The sequence below is a fragment of the Pipistrellus hanaki genome, assembly GCF_964339955.1.
Source record: "Pipistrellus hanaki genome assembly, chromosome: 16".
Lineage (NCBI taxonomy): Eukaryota > Metazoa > Chordata > Mammalia > Chiroptera > Vespertilionidae > Pipistrellus > Pipistrellus hanaki.
In genome coordinates, this window is record NC_140518.1 from 14,943,497 (window position 1) to 14,959,432 (window position 15,936).

General features: G+C 54.5%; 1 protein-coding gene and 1 long non-coding RNA gene across 2 annotated transcripts in view; one reads left to right on the plus strand and one right to left on the minus strand.

Moving 5' to 3' along the window:
* Positions 1-290: 290 nt before the first annotated feature.
* On the minus strand, positions 291-1,325 carry LOC311610889. The gene is made up of 3 exons (XR_014793034.1): positions 1,216-1,325; positions 728-1,107; positions 291-609 (listed from the first exon to the last, which is right to left on the minus strand). It is a non-coding gene; the product is annotated as an uncharacterized lncRNA (long non-coding RNA).
* Positions 1,326-1,623: 298 nt separating this feature from the next.
* FAM20A (FAM20A golgi associated secretory pathway pseudokinase) overlaps positions 1,624-15,936 on the plus strand; it is a 30,284-nt gene continuing 15,971 nt past the window's right edge. Inside the window, exon 1 of the mRNA XM_084862432.1 lies at positions 1,624-2,505. Within this exon, the coding sequence (XP_084718558.1) occupies positions 2,129-2,505 (377 nt within the window). The 5' untranslated portion in view covers positions 1,624-2,128. The remainder of the gene's footprint in view (positions 2,506-15,936) is intronic.

The following is a 15,936-nucleotide window of genomic DNA, read 5'->3' on the forward strand; positions in this document are numbered from 1 at the left end:
GACCTGCACAATTAAATGGGAGTATTTTTAAAAAAACTATCAAATTAGGTACAATAAGGCAACAATTTCACATATGACATTTTATTATTTTTTAAAATATATTTTTTTATTGATTTTTTACAGAGAGGAAGGGAGAGGGATAGAGAGGTAGAAACATGGATCAGCTGCCTCCTGCACACCCCCCACTGGGGATGTACCAGCAACCAAGGCACATGCCCTTGACCAGAATCAAACCTGGGACCATTTCATTCTGCAGGCCAAAGCTCTATCCACTGAGCCAAACCGGTTTTGGCTGGTTCTATACTTTAATTCACTGAAAGCCTACAATGACCCCGTGGGGAAGGCTCCATGCTGTCTTCATTTACAGCATGAGGGGCTGGCAAAGGCTGCAAGAGTCACCCACGAACCCACACACAGACGGGAAGAACCCGGATCTGAACCCACCCAAGTGTGTCTGGGGCCATGACTCCAGCGATGGAAGGAGGATGAACGCGCACGGGAAGCTTTGCCGCCTGGACCAGCAGCTCCAGGCAGAGATGTGCTTTCCTGAACATGGACGAGGGTGGGGCCACCGCTTCAGTCCAACAGCCTTCCTTCTCCATCAGGTCACTGAGCGAAGGAGCCAGGAGTTCAGGTCCGGGGTCCCCCGCCGCCGCCTCCCTCTTTCTCCCAAGGAAAACGGGGTTGGGAGGACCGGTGCCCTCGCAGGATCTCGGGAGAGAGCTACCTGGTGTCCCCCGTGATTCATTTGGCCGGACTATCTTCACACCACGCCAGAGGCAAAAGTTCAGCGCGTGGGCAGCAGGGAGGGGCCGATCCCTCCTGGCGTGCAGGAAAAATTTCCTCTTTGTAAAGCAAAGCTCAGGCCACGCTGGAACCAAACTCCGTCCAAACAGGAAATCGCCAAGATTCTAGGTGAAACTTGGTGCCTGCCTTCTTTTGCAAAGCCAAACTTTCGCCAAAACCGGTTTGGCTCAGTGGATAGAGCGTCGGCCTGCGGACTGAAAGGTCACAGGTTCCATCCCAGTCAAGGGCATGTACCTTGGTTGCGGGCACATTCCCAGTAGGGGGTGTGCAGGAGGCAGCTGATGGATGTTCCCTTCCTCTCTGTAAAAAAATCAATAATATATATATATTTTTAAAAAGCCAAACTTTCTCATTCACGGAGCGGGGGTGTCCCGAGCTCCTATGTCTTGCCGCGCGCACGCGACGCACCGTGGCTCTGGATGGAGCGTGTGCTCTGCGGGGAGAAACAGACAACACACACATCTGGCCGGTCTTACGGGAGAAAGGCTTTCAGGGAGCTGTCATTCTTCTTAAAAAATAAAATAAAAAAGAAAGGAAAGCAAGGGTTTTACACACACACACACCGCTTGAGCCCCCCAAAGGCCTGGGCAGACCCTGGGCTGGGAGGTGGAGGGCCGGGGGCGCGGGGGGCTGGGCGGCCCGGGGCGCGGGGAGAGGCGGGCGGCCAGGTGGAGGGCAGGGCGGCGGAGGGATCGGAGGCGGCGGGCGGGCGGGCGGGCGGGCGGAGGCAGGTGCCAGCGGGGAGGGGGCGGGGGGGCGGCGCCGGGCCGGGCGGGGGCGGCCGGCGCTCCCTCCGCCCCCAGCAGCCGGGCGCGCAGACCAGCTCGCCCGCTGGAGCCGGGGGCACGGGCGTCCCGCCGCCCGCAGAGGGAGCCGCAGAAGGAGCTGCGGGAGCAGCCACAGCAGCCGCGGGCGGCAGCATCCATCCTCCGGAGGCGAGAGCCCCGGGCTCCGCGGGCGCCTGGCTCCTCCTAGAGGCGAGCGCGCCGCCCGCGCCCGCGCTGTGCCCGCCCGGCCCCGCCATCGCCCGTCCGTCCGTCCGAGGGGACAGCCGCGCCGGCGCCCCGGCCCTTCACCTGCCGCGGGCTCCGGGGCGGGCGGGTGCGGGGAGAGAAGGAGACACCACCCCCCGGTCTCCACTCCCCGCCGAGGAGGAACGCCCGCCGACGCTGCCAGACCGCGCAGCCCCTGCACCGGCTCCTAAGTTCAAGGGCGCCGCCCCTCCAAAGCGAAGTTACCATCCCGCGCGGGGAGCTCTCCGGCCCCACCGACCCCGCCCGGCCCTCTGTGCCCAGCGCCCCTCCGGGTCCCCGGCGGGGCCATGCCCGGGCTGCGCCGGGACCGCCTGCTGACGCTGCTGCTGCTGGGCGCGCTGCTGTCCGCCGACCTCTACTTCCACCTGTGGCCGCGGGTGCGGCGCCGGCTGCAGCCCCGCGAGCGCCCGCCGAGCTGCCCGTGCGCGCGCCGCGCCGCCGCCCCGGAGCCCCGCGCGGCCGCGCACAACTTTTCCCGGGCCCCGCCGGGCACCGAGCGCGACCGCGGTGACCCCGGCGGCCCCAGCTCCAAGCTGCAGGCCCTCTTCGCCCACCCGCTGTACAGCGTCCCGGAGGAGCCGCCGGGCCTCGGGCCGGAAGACTGGCTCCTGGCCGGCCCGGAGGCGCTGCGCTACTACCGGAGGAAGGTGGCCCGCTGGAACAGGTGAGTTCCCGCGCCCCGGCCCGGGCTCCGAGTGTGTCCCCTGCCCAGACCCGCCAGCTCTGCAGACCTCAGCCTTCAGCCTCCAGCTGATCTCAGGGCAGGAGAAAGTTTCTGTGCAGCAGCTCCGCCAGGCAACGCTCCCAGCGTCTCCTCCCCCCCTGGAACTCCCAGGCTCGCTCCTGCGCCCCGCTCTGTCCCCTGGGCAATTCCCGCCCTCTTTCTTATGGTGGAAAGTCGCCCTGGACTTGGGTTTTCCAGAAGGAGGCTTCCAAGCCGAGCCATTCCAGGGCTGGTTGGAATTCAGCGCTCGCTCTGCGCTCAGGGCGGCCCTGGGCGCCTTCCAGAGAGCCCGGCTGTTCCCTGCAAACCGGGCTACTCCCTGCAAACCCGCTACTCCCCTCTTCCCTCTCCCCGCGCCGCCCGGGGTCAGCCGGGCCAGAGAGCAAGCCCGCAGGCCCCTGATAGGTCGGCGCTCCGTTTTATTTATTCTATTTAAAAGCTGGTTTGTCCCTTTCCGGTGAGGGTTACAACCCCAAGGCAGCTTTCGGGTTCTGGGGATGTGGGTTGTCTTGGGTCTGAGGCTTGATGCTTTCACAGAGGAAACAAAAATCTGCCTGGGAGTTTTTAAAAAACAAAACAAAACAAAACCCGAAGCAAAAGATAAAGGAATAAGATCCCAAGCATATGCAGGATACAGTTAGGAGGGATGTTTTTGTAAAAGCGCGGGGAGGGGCGGTTTTGGAGAAGGTGAAGGGGTCAGGGCTGCGATCCCTGGCTCAGGACCCTGATTTGAAGCACAGACTTGTCTGAATTTGAAGCACATCCACCGTTTACTTTCGCACCACACCCATCCATCTTCTTAATACAAGAGATTGCAAGATGAGATGTCATGGGGTGAGCGGTCCCTCGGGAGCGTGGGGGGCTGGGGGGGTGGGACCATGGGGAGACCATAAATCGCAGTGCCGCCCCGTTTACTGTTTGCTCATTATTCTGGAGTGCTGAGACTGCCCGGGGAGGGAACTCTCCAGAAATTAAAAAGAGCATTACTGGCCGAAATCACTGTGGTGAATCTCAATGGCCACTCCGTGGCTGCTGATTTTCTATTAGGAAGAAAGTGGTTCTCAATTCCGTCGCTAATTGTGTGCAAAAAAAAAAAAAAAAAAAAAAAGCCATTTGTGATTGCTTCTCAGACAGTCACTCTGGACATTATCTTTATTGCGCCAATAACATGGGCATCTGGCTCAGTGGACTAGGAAATGCTTGCCCTTAGGAAATTATCTACACGCCTGCCATCGAGTTAGGAATGGGGGACTGCGGGCGGTCCCTTGCGTTTGTAAATGTACAATAGATCAGCATTCACTTCGTCATGGCGCCTGGCCTTAAACTTCTCCATGGTACTCTGGTCCTGGCTTACTTTGGCAGAAAAGCAAAACTCTTTCTCACCAGTCTGTCCTACAGTTGATACTGAACTTGGTTTCTACGCCGCCGGCGTCATGGACGTGCATTTCCTGATCAGATATGATCTTGGTCGTTTCACTGAACATACTTGGCCGGGGAGAGGGAGGGTGGGGGGCCTGGCTGTAGTAACAGGAGTGGAGCCGTCGTGTGTGGCTGGTTGAACGTGACCGTTGTGACATTTAGTCATCACTTCCTTCGGCTGCCGGAGGTCACGGCTGGTCAGCTGCAGAGAACACACCACACTGTTCTCTGTATTGTTGCGTATATCAGGGTTACAAGTGGTTTCAGCTTTTTTATTTTTTATTTTTTATTTTTTATTAACATTTTTTACGAAGAGGAAGGGAGAGGGACAGAGAGTCAGAAACAACGATGAGAGAGAAACATCGATCAGCTGCCTCCCGAACACTCCCTACCGGGGATGTGATCGCAACCAAGGTACATGCCCTTGACTGGGATCGAACCTGGGACCTTTCAGTCTGCAGGCTTAGGCTCCATCCACTGAGCCAAACTGGATTCCACAGGTGGAACGAGGAAGACCCGTCAGCTCAGAGCTTAATTGTGCGAGAGGGTCACTCATTGCCTTAAGGGAGAGCATGCTCTGACCCCTGGGATAGGAGGGCGGGCGGAAGCCCTGGCCAGCGGAGGCTCCGGATCACAGTGCAGACACATAAGTAGGACGGACCGCAAAGGGAGAAACAGAGAGCGGCCTCGCTCATGGCTTACCTCGTGCACAGACCACCCTTCCTTATTTGGAGCCACCGCCCAGCCTCTGTTTGAGCACCAGGGCTGGATAGACGTGTGTGAAGCCTGCTCTGCCAACAACTACCTGCATGCACTGCTGCCCAGAAGGGTTGTGTCAGCAAACCGCCTGCCAGCCCGGGAGAGGCGCAGGTAGCGGAAGGAGCCGCGTCATCATTCTTCCCCACTTGCCCGAGAGGCCATTAGTCTGAGTGAGTGACTTTTCTTTTTTTTTTTTAAACCATCACGCTAATAAGTCACGGTAGGAAGCCGGAAATGATCTTTCTATAACTTGAGCTCATTACCAACGGGGGAGAGGTACCGGCCCTTCTCTTCCCCCAGGACATTCCTTTGGGGTTTCACGGCGTGGAAGAGGGAGCGTACGCGTTGTTTTGGAGGTCGTGGGTCAATATTTGCTCATCTGGATGGCAGTGATGAGGGGCGGTGAAGGGGAAAGACATGCTGTGCGGGGTGGGCTGTGCACCGTGTCATCCGACAGGCTTTCTGCGAACCTCCTGCACCCGCTCTTCTCCCCTCCCCTCCTCTCTTTCCTCCTCAAAATGTCACTAGCCGCGGCACCATCCGGGTTAAACGGTGATCAGGGGGAGTGTTTCTGCCACTGATCACAGTGGGTGGGCGGGTGGGCGAGCAGGCTCCGTCAGGCACGGTGACCCTGTCGTGAATCGTGAAGAGGAGAGAGCAGCACGGGGAGCAAAGGAGCAAGGGGAAGGCAGTCCTCACGGCTTCGGGCCACGGACCCAGCCGCCCGACGAAGCTTTCCTTTCTCAGGGGTGATGGGAGGCAGGGCCCACCTGGAGCCCAGGTGACTCCCGTTCGGGGTGTTCCTACCCTGGCCTCCTAGAGGCCGAGCTTCCGGTTTCTCCCCCCCCCCCGCCCCCCCCCACACACACGAGCTGCGGGGCCAGAAGACAGCTGCCCTTTGACACGTCACAACACGGGTGCTCAGCCTGGTCTTCCCGCCCACGGGTCTTTGGTTGGCTCCTCTGGATTCCGCTCGCCCTGACAGGCCAGGCCAGACCGGGTCCCGCCGCACCGGTGAGAACACTCCAGCAGCCACAGCGCAAACCCGAGTTCTCCGCTCTCTGCTCTCCTCTCTCGGCGTCGTCCTTGGGCATCAGGACGTTACAGGCTCCTGCCGGGACGGACCCGCGGTTCTCAGTGGGCGGACGCTGTGCTCTCCCCGCCATCGGAGCTCCTGGCTTTCCCTTCCCTCCTGTCTCCGAGCTGTCACTGAGGGAGAGCAATCCGAGTCTCTCTCTGGACATCACAGCAGAGAGACGGGGCAGCTTTTCAGAAATGACAGTTGACCCAAGTTTTCCGGGGCGGGGAGGTGGAGAGCAGGAGGGGAGAGCTTTGAGAAGATCCAGAAGCTTTGAGAAATCCGGAAGCTGAGGCAGATCTAGGAGGGAGGGGAGGCAAAGAGCCACGATAGAGGGCCGAGCACCAGCTGGAAATGAGAGTGGTCTAATCTAGGCAGTTTTGAAAGGAAAGCTTCTTCCCACCAGGGCATCTGTGGAATGAAAAATGCAAGCTTTTGATTCTTGCCGCCACTTTTTCTTTTTAATCTCTGTTCCTGCTTACCTCCTGCTGCTGGCCCCAGACCACTGGGAGCGTAATTTGTTGGGAGCAGGCAGTTCAGCCCACAGCGCGGATAAAAGTCCGGGTTCTTTCTCGTGGGTGATGGCCAGCGGGGCCTGGGACCACCGCCCCGTCCTCCGCCCGGGATGCCAGGCTGAGAGAGGAAGTGGCCTCTCCCACGTCCTGTGCCCGGTTAGAACCGTGAGCGGGAATCCACTTCCGTCTCCCACTTCCCTCAATGAGGTCCGTGCTCGGCCGGTTTGGGGAAAGCTGTGATGTGAGGGGTTTCTGGATCCCTGGACCTGCAGCCGGAGGAGACGTCTGAGCTCTTCCGAAAGTCAACATCCCTGAGCAGGTGGCTCCTGAGAGGGCCAGTCCGGCGCCCGGCTCATGGCCACGATCAGCGCAGCAACGTCAGGGAGGCTGTCAGCGTTGTTCGTCCCAGGAGGAGAGGCCCTTCCTGTCTGAGATCGAAATGAAGCCCCTCGGCAGAGAACTGGAGGATGTTCTTCAGCTGTCCCATGGCTCCCACCCCTTCCACGCGCCTTCCACCCCGACCACGTTCTCCCCAACCCTGGGAACTCAGCTGGCTGATTCTTTGCTTGCAAATCTCTACTCGAAACCTGCTGGGTATCACATGTGTCAAACACAAGGCCGCGGGCCAAATCCAGCCCGCCAGGCCTTGCAATGTGGCCTGCACCGCGCTGTCATCACTGCACTCTGCTGTCAGTTTATGACATTGTCAGTTTATGACTGTTCAGTAAACCATTCTGCCTGCGATTTAGGCTGGATTTTAGATTTTGGCCCCTTCTCTGATTGAGTTCGACACCCCTATGCTAAGTACTACCCTACACTTGCTGACTTAAGCCTCACAACTTCCCCAGAAGTAGGTGGGCATGGCAGACAGAATGCCAAGGTGGTCCCCCGGATTCTCAGCCCTGACGTATACACACACCTTCTCCTGCGTAGTCCATCAAATGCCCATGCAGGTACTGCCATGAGGGCAGCTGCTCTTGGCATAGGGAGGTTATCCAGGCGTGCTTGACCTCCTCAGAGCCCTTTAAAAGCAGAGTTTTCTCCACCTGGTTGAAGTTGAGGACGTCAAAAGATACAAAGCAGGATACGGATTTGCTGACTTGAAGTTGGAGGGGGCCGCATGGCACGGGAGGTAAGGGCCCTTTAGGAGCTAAGACTGGCCCCCAGCTGACAGCCAGCAAGGAAGCAGGGACTTCAGTCCTACAACCACAAGGAACCGAATTCTGCCAACAACAGGAATGGGCTTGGGAACAGGTCTCCCTCCCCCCCCCCCCCCCCAGGAGAACTAGACCTCGCCGACAGCTTGGCTTCAGCCTTCAGCCCTGCAGAGAACAGAGCCACACTGGTGGACTTCTGACCTCCAACTCTGCAGGCTGCTGTGTGGGTGCTGTTTTGAGCCACTGGGTTTGTGGTCATTTGTTACACAGCAATAGAAAACAAACAGTACTGCTGTTTACTGCGTTTTATAGAGGAAACCAGGGACCAGGAGGTTATATAACTTGCCTTCCAAAGTCAGGCAGTAAGCTAACCACAGGCAGGCTTTGGACCCGAGGGTCTGGCCCCAAAATCCATGTTCCGGCCAGCGACTCCACCCAGGCAGCCTTTGATGTCCATAGGTCCTCACTTTTCCTCGTGGGGGAAGGCCGTTCTGACTACCTCCACCCACCCCGCCCCACCTCACCCCTCCCCGGCAGGATGCATCCTCTCCATATAATACCATATTGCTTTTTATGACTCTGCACTGTCTGGCTTCATGGCGGCCGTCTGGAGCCTCAGGTGACAATAAATAGCCACTTGCTCCCGGCAGGAAAAGCTCCCAGCTGGCCTGTGGTCGCACGGACACATCTGTTTTGTGGTTTCCCACAGGGGAGAGCCGGGGTAAGCATCTGTGGCACAGGTCATTGGGAACAGAGGACATCAGGGTTTTGGGGGGCTGTCAGCCAGTGGCCTGGTATCTCCCAGGACAAAAAGCCTCGCACAGAAACAACCCCAACCATAAGATCGCCCCACCTATCACTTGTCTACTCCTCCCTATAAACGTCTACACCAAAACCACCTCCCTGAGACAGTCTCAAATTTGGATCTGTGGTTCTCTCCAGATTTGGCTGTAGTCTAAATAAAATCAATTGCAGTCGTCGAGATAAAATCAATTTTTTAAAAAATGCCCCGAACTGGGAAAGAGACAGTCAAAATGAGACTTTCTGCCCTGGCCGGGGTGCTCGGTGGCTAGGGTGTGTTGGCCCTCAGATGGAAGGGTCTCGGGTTCGATTCCAGTCAAGGGCACGTACCTCAGTTACAGTCAAGGCACATGCAGGAAGCAACCAGTGGGCGTGTCTCTCTCACATCAATGCTTCTCTCTCTCCCCCTCCCTTCTACTCTCTCTAAAAATCAATGGGAAAAATACATTCAGGTGAGGAGTAACAAAACAAAAACAACAACAACAACAACAACAAAAAACCCCAAATCATAAGAAACACCCCAAAGGAAAGTTGAGAAGGTGCCATTTGCCAACAAGAGGGAATTTCCGGTGCTTTTAGAGAAAGCAGCCAAGGCCAAGAGTCTTGCATTGAAGTGGGAAACACAGAGACCCTGGCTGAGCCAGAGAAAGCCATGCCCTGCCCGTGGGCAGGTGCTGACCTGTGCTGCTCCTGTGACTGCCCGTTAGCTGGGGCTGGGAGAGCTGCGGAGCCTGCAGAAGCAGGCTGCCGCCCGCCGCCCGCCGCCCGCCGCCCGGGAGAGCGTTTTAAAGAGCCGCCCTGGCGGTGAAGCAGAGGAGCATCTGTGTACCTGTCATTACCGGCGGGCACACACTCAGAAGCCTAATGAGAACCAGAGTGCGGAAAGGAAAAAAAAAAAAAAAAAAAAAAGGCTTAGCTCTTTCTGCAGCCTGTCGCTTGGCAGGGTGCCCTGCGTGGAAATGTGAAGTCAGGACAGAACCGCGCTGGAGCGCCTCGCAGATGCTGGCATCCCGGACTTCCCATCCCTCCAGCTGACCTTGGAGGCCGATCGCTGGAGGCGGCCAACATCGTTTGGCTTGAGCAGGAGGCAGAGTGAAGCAGCAGCAAAGGGCCTCTTTTATTGGGTTCGTTCACAATAAACCACACGAGTTTGGGAAGCCACAGGAAACAGAAAATAGTAGAGGACTACGGTTCCTAAGAAACCAAGAACCTGGCATAAAATTCAGCAAACTATGGGGAGAGGAAGGGAAACCTCGGGAGGGTTGGCCCAGGGGCACAGGGACGGAGGAGCTGGGCCGGGACCTACCAGGCAGCCCCTGGGGGGGGGCAGGGTGGGGGAAAACATGGGCAAGGTTGATGGTTAGCGAAGAGCTCTGCCGGCCTGACATCAGAGCGGCTCACCCTCCCATAGGAAGCCGGCCTTCAGCTGCCGAGGCCCAGGCCCAGCCCCTGTAGGGCGTGAGTTAACACTGTTGATGGCAGTAACCAAAGCGGAGTCCGAGGGGAGGGACGGGCCGTCTCTCCTGGCCAATTCGAATGTGCCACGGGGTCTCAGGCTCATGCAAGTGGGATTTCTGTATCTCTGACTCACTTTCTCCCCTGGCTGAGCGGTTACCAGTCCTGTAGGGAAGGTGTCTTTGTCTCACACCCAGCTCAGCTCAAGCTTTTTCACTCCAAGGGAAGAATTATGCACAACCAGCAGCTGCTTATTCATCCATTCTGTGCACCTCTGAGTATTCAGGGATACGAGAGAAAGTCAGATTGACCAAGCACAGCTTCATAAGCAAATCAAGCCCCATTGTTTCATTGTAGGGGTTTTTGTTTTGTTTTAATATGTGTGGTGTTTTTTTTTTTAATTGATTTCAGAGAAAAAGAAGAGGGGAGAGAGAGAGAGAGAGAGAAACATCGATGAGAAGGAAACAGCAACACTGATTGGGTGCCTTTTGCCGGGGACCAAGTCAGCAACTCTGGGCATATGCCGGGACCAGGAATCAAACCAGCAACCTCCTGGTGCATGGGTCCATGCTCAACCATTGAGCCACACTGGCCGGGGTGTAGGATTGTTTTTTAAATAGGGTCATTGGAGGCCCTTTACCTAAGTGATGAGGCCTATATTTCCCTTAAATTTAATCAAAATTTGCATTCTGTGCATAGTTCATTATTTTTTGCAAAGTGTTGCCTGCATTGGTTTCAAGTGATAGAAACCCAACTCAGACTAACAGAAGCAGGAAAAGGGAAAGTGGAGACTCAGAAACCAAAACTCAGTAAGGGCAGCTGTCTCCACTCTCCTTCGCCTTAGTCCATCTGCCTGTCTTAATCCCCCTCCTGCAGTTTCAAATCCCAACAGCCCTGGGACCACAGCGACTGAGTAAAGGGCTTCTCCGATTTCCAGATTCAAAGACCCTTTACAAAGACGTTGATTGGCCAGGACTGGGAAACGTAAGGGCTATGATTGGCCCAGCTTTGAGGAGGATGCCAACCCCTCAACCAATCACTGACACCGGGGAGGCGGGGCCATGGGAAACTCGCCATTCAGTTCTCTATTCAATCCATGTGGCTCAGTGTGGGGAACAGCAGGTCCCCCAAAACCCGGCTGGGTGCCCAGAACTGCTGTGACCAGAGTGATGCTGGAAAGGGGTCTCCACTTATGCCTCCCACAGGGTCTGACTCCTATAGCTACTGTTCTGGAGCTTTAATAAGACTTTTCAAAAACAACTTCATCCGTAACAGATTCCTCACCTGTGCAGATTAGAATCTTTGTTTATTTGGGCTTTCTCTTAAGCCCACCTTACTCTCTCCGTGGGGGCCCAAAGAAGAAATGACCTAACCCCAGCTCATTCATGGGCTCACGTCTCTTTCTCCTGAAAAAGAGATTCCATGTGGAGCCAATACACCTGTATTTGAATCCAGAGGAGAGCACGCCCCTTATGTAGGACCGTGTTTCTTCTTCTGAAATTAGGGTGAGTCTGTGGTCCCTAAAGCCTTCTGGAGCCTCCGTTTTTCAAGCTTCGCCCATCTCCAATCAGAATCTCTTCTCCCAAGGCTGTCGGGGGGAGAACATGGGACGTTTTCCAAGTGTGCATTGAGGATTTACAGGGTTCAGGGTTGTGCAAATGGCTATTTTCATCATGAAAAAGTGTCCCTTAAGGTAATTTGATGAGAGAACTCGAGCTGGGTTGTGTTATGCACATGGTAGCACATTGAGCCTTCCATGTGGAACTTTATGTGGACAGATGGCGCCGCCAGCCCCCGCCGTGCGTCTCTGTTTAATTGAGTAGAATCTTGAGATTGCAAGGTGAGCTGCTGAAAACCGTTTCCAGTCTCAGCTACTTCTGTGTGCTTATCAGGATCTTCTAGACCCTGCTGCCAAACAATGTGTAGAAATTAATTAAGTGCAGAAATAAGACGATTCCTGTCTTCCCTGACCCCTGGTTTTGAATGCTTGAGTTCATAATCCTATTATCCCTCTTGTTCTTACAGATTAGCTTTTAAAAATAATTTTACATATTTAACACCTAAATGAGATTTATAGCAATGCATTACATTGGGGATTCGGTGTAAGTTTTTTTTTTTTGTTTGTTTGTTTGTTTGTTTTTAAGAAGGTTCCACATCTAGGAAAAAACCCTAAGCACACCGATTTGGAATATGGAAACAGAGTTAACTTCTTTTCTTCCGTTCTTTAAAATTGATGTGCCTAAAACTCAAGCCTCCTTCTCCTATTGTTCCCCCCATCCCAGCTGTTATCACCAATGAGAGCATGGTATTTACTCTCTACCACCTGCTCCCCACCCCCATGGCTAATCCAATGTTTCTGGTCCCTTGAACACAAGAAAACATCTTTTAGGCCCAGAGAACTAAAATTTGTTACATTTTCTATTTTACAAGTCACTTCAAAGCTTAGTGACTTAAAGCAAGAACCTTTTACTTAGCTCCTGATTCTGCAGCTCAGCAATTGGGGCTGGGCTCAGCTGAGTGGTTCTTCTGGTCTCTGATGGGCTCACTCAGGCACCCGTGATCAGCTGCTACCTGAGCTCTGCTGTTCTGGGTCCCAGTGTATGGATTTAAGACTTTGACTGAGATGATGACCTCAGCTCCACATGGCCTCTCATCCCCCAGTTGGCAAATCAGGCGTGTTCACCTGGCCTCAGCAGGTTACCCAGAGAGAGAGAGGAAGTGTGCATGGCCCCTCGAGGTCCTGGCCAGAACCTGCTAAGTGTCACTTCTGCCACACTGCTGGCCAAAATAGATCCAAGGCCCTCTGGGGAGATTATCAGGTGTCGTGGCCATCGAAGAGGAGGTGGTCTACGTAGCTTCGTACTGTTCTACCAAGCAAAGGCTCAGGGAAGTCCCTTATGCTGATGAGTTGTTGGGCGACGGGCAGGCAGCTGTTAGTGGTAAGAGCTCTTCTCATGTGTCAATGAGAAAGAAACCTAATAGAACCCTAAGGAAGCTGGGGTGGACTGAACTGTGTTCCCACGGAATTCGTACATTGACGTTCTAACCCACAGGACACCTCAGATTGTGACTGTGTTCAGAGAGGGGGCCTCCAGAGAGGCAGTTAAGGTTAAATGAGGTCGAAGGATGGGGCCCTACTCCAACGTGACTGGTGTCTCTACAGGAACAAGGAGAGGCACCAGGGCTGTGTGTGCTGCGCGGTGACAGAGTGAGGAGGCAGCCCTCGGTAAGCCAAGGAGAGGGCTTCCAACCTGCCAACACTCTGACCTTAGACGCTCAGTCTCCAGAGCTAAGAGAAAACCAGCTTCTGTTGTCCCAGGTGATCGATCAGTCCATGGTGTTTTGTCAGGCAGCCTGAGCTGACTGCTATAGAGGCAAACCGTTTCCGAAACTGTCTCTCTCCCCCCATTGTGGTCCTTCCAGCTTCAAGAAGCACCTCCCCCACCCCCTCACCCCCTCGTCAAGCCTCCTTAGCCTCAACCCCCTTGTAGGACCCACTGATTAGCTCTTCATTTATTCTCTTTTCAATCTGTTTTTGAATAGATATCAAGCTCCCCTTCTTCTGAAGACAAATTTTTGAGTTCAAAAGGTGAAAATTGGCTCTTTGTAATAGCCGAATCCGGACCCATGGGTCACTCTCGGGAGAGGTCTTACTCAACCGCTGAGCCAGAGCCGTGGTGTGAGGTCAGGATGGGGTTGGGACTCAGCTAGCCCAGAGCGAGCGCAAGTGGTGTGTTGCAACACAGCGTTAAAGCAGTTCTGAGAAGGGGGAGCGATTGTATTTCAACCAGAAAGGAAATGAGTTTGTGTCGGGAAATCAGCCCATTTGGCAAAAATCTCACTAACATCTTGGTACAGTCATTGCTTTCTCAAGAGCAGCTGGATCCGTGGGTTTCATGCTCCCACCACACCGTCACCCTGGTCTTCAGGGTGGTTCCATCAACCGTCTAGATCAGTGGTCGGCAAACTGCAGCTCGCGAGCCACATGCGGCTCTTTGGCCCCTTGAGTTTTTAGCAAAGGCCAAAAACTTAGGAGTAACCTAATGAAGTTAATAACAATGTACCTACCTATATAGTTTAAGTTTAAAAAATTTGGCTCTCTAGAGAAATGTCAATCGTTGTTCTGTTGAAATTTGGCTCTGTTGACTCATGAGTTTGCCAACCACTGGGCTAGATACATCTTGACAAGGCCTCGCTTTCTTGACAGCCTCTGAGGAGAAGCAGAAAAGATCCATGTCAGACACTCAGACTGTTAGCTCCTCCTCCTCCTCACTTACTATGCTGTCACCTCCACCTTGTGCATCTTCCTTTCCTCCCTGGTGGGTCCGAGGGGTGATCTAGTCACAGGCCCCAAGGGGACCCCGGTAAGATAATATGTGGAAAGAATCCCCAACATACATTTGTGACGAGCTCTACACAAATGCAAGTTATTGACAGCATTCAATGAAAAGACATCCTAGCCCGGTTGGGGTGGCTCAGTGGTTGAGCATCGACCCGTGAACCAAGAGGTCACCGGGTCGGTTCCTGGTCAGAGCACATGCCCAGGTTGTGTGCTGGATTCCCAGTAGGAGGTGTGCAGGAGGCAGCCAATCAAAGATTCTCTCATTACTAATGTTTCTATGTCCCTCTCCTGTTCCTCTCTGAAATCAATCAATAAAAAAAGACGCATCCCATATTAAGCCAGTCGTTAACCACTTTCTCCCTTTTCTTGCCCTGATGACTAGGAAGGCCAGGCGGTGGGATCTTGGTGTGTCCACCAAGCTGGGTCCCTGAGTCACTCAGTGGAATCCCTACTGATCTTCACTAGACCGGTGGCATGAATGAGAGAGGACAAGGCTTGGCTGTGTCAAGCCACTGAGATTTCAGGCTTCAATTGTGACTGTAGCAGGACCTTACTCCGTCCCACAAGTGGGAAAGAAATATAACATTGAGTTTTTTCTCCCTAAAATTAAACCAAAAGGAACGTACACCCCTTTTCTGTGAGGTGGGCTGGCAACTCAATCTCGGTCATCGCTGGCACCCCTCTCTCCATGCCCACTAATGTTGTGGGGCTGGGCCGTTCTTAGAGTCTTAGGTAGCGGGATGTTTGAGGAGGGCCCTCTCGCCACGCTCCAACACCTGGTCTCCTGCAGGGGCGTGGCACTGTTGTTTCTGTGCCAACCTCGAGCTCAGGATTCCCAGGCACAGCACGCCGCCATTTCCTACCGCCCTGGCTCACCCCCAGGCCAGCACACGACCCCAAACCGACTCGCCTCTCCTCGTCTTGGAGTATCAACGTGCTTCCCCCAAAGTTTGTGCTTCTCTGGGCACTTCCAACTGTCTGTCAACCCCCTTATCTAGCATATTCCTTGATTTTCCAGAAATAAAAAAATACCAAAGCCAGAGAAGGAGCAGGGTGACCGGTGTAGCCATCTGCTGCGTCTGGCTCTCAGACACCTGCTACCTTCTCAGAACAGGGGTGCGTGGAATTCTGTAAGCACAGAAAACACACTGATGTCCCCATAAGTTACCCTGCCCCGTGGGTGACTGCTGGGGAGGAGAGCGGGCCAGGATATGCAGTCATCCCGTTTGCAAATCAGATGGAAACATCATGCCATGCAGATGAGCGCTCGCTCCGGGCCAGGGCCTTGGGAGAATGCCATCTGTGGGTGGGCCCCCGGGAACTTGGCCTCCGAACCATAAAAATATGTGGCCCAGCCTGACCCCCCGTCCTAACACCCCCTCTCCCCCTCCTGGCGGTCAGCTCCCTCTGCACTCAGGTCTCCTTCAGACGCCCCGTGCCTGCATGACAGGCAGTAAGGCAAAGCTGAAACACTTTTTAAAAAGAAATACATTCTGGTAAACCCTTGAACATTAGAGGCCCCAGGGTGTGGGTTTTTAAAGCTGTCCCTTTTTCTTGGTCCATGCTGAGGACTGCTGTTTTCTGTGCTCAGGAGAACGGTGCGAGAGAAAGAGGACCCACACTCGTCGGTGTCACTTGCTAACTGTGTGTGTGTGTGTGTGTGTGTGTGTGTGTATTTCAGGGCTGCACAGTTCGAGGATGAAACGAACTGAAATTATGACATTTAAGAAGATCAGTACCTCCTCCTTTGCAAGTAGCACGTGTGTCTGTGTTTTAGCAATATGCTTGTGAGGTTGGTCGGACCACTGACCTAGTGTGACTCACGTTTATTTTTTAAACAACGAA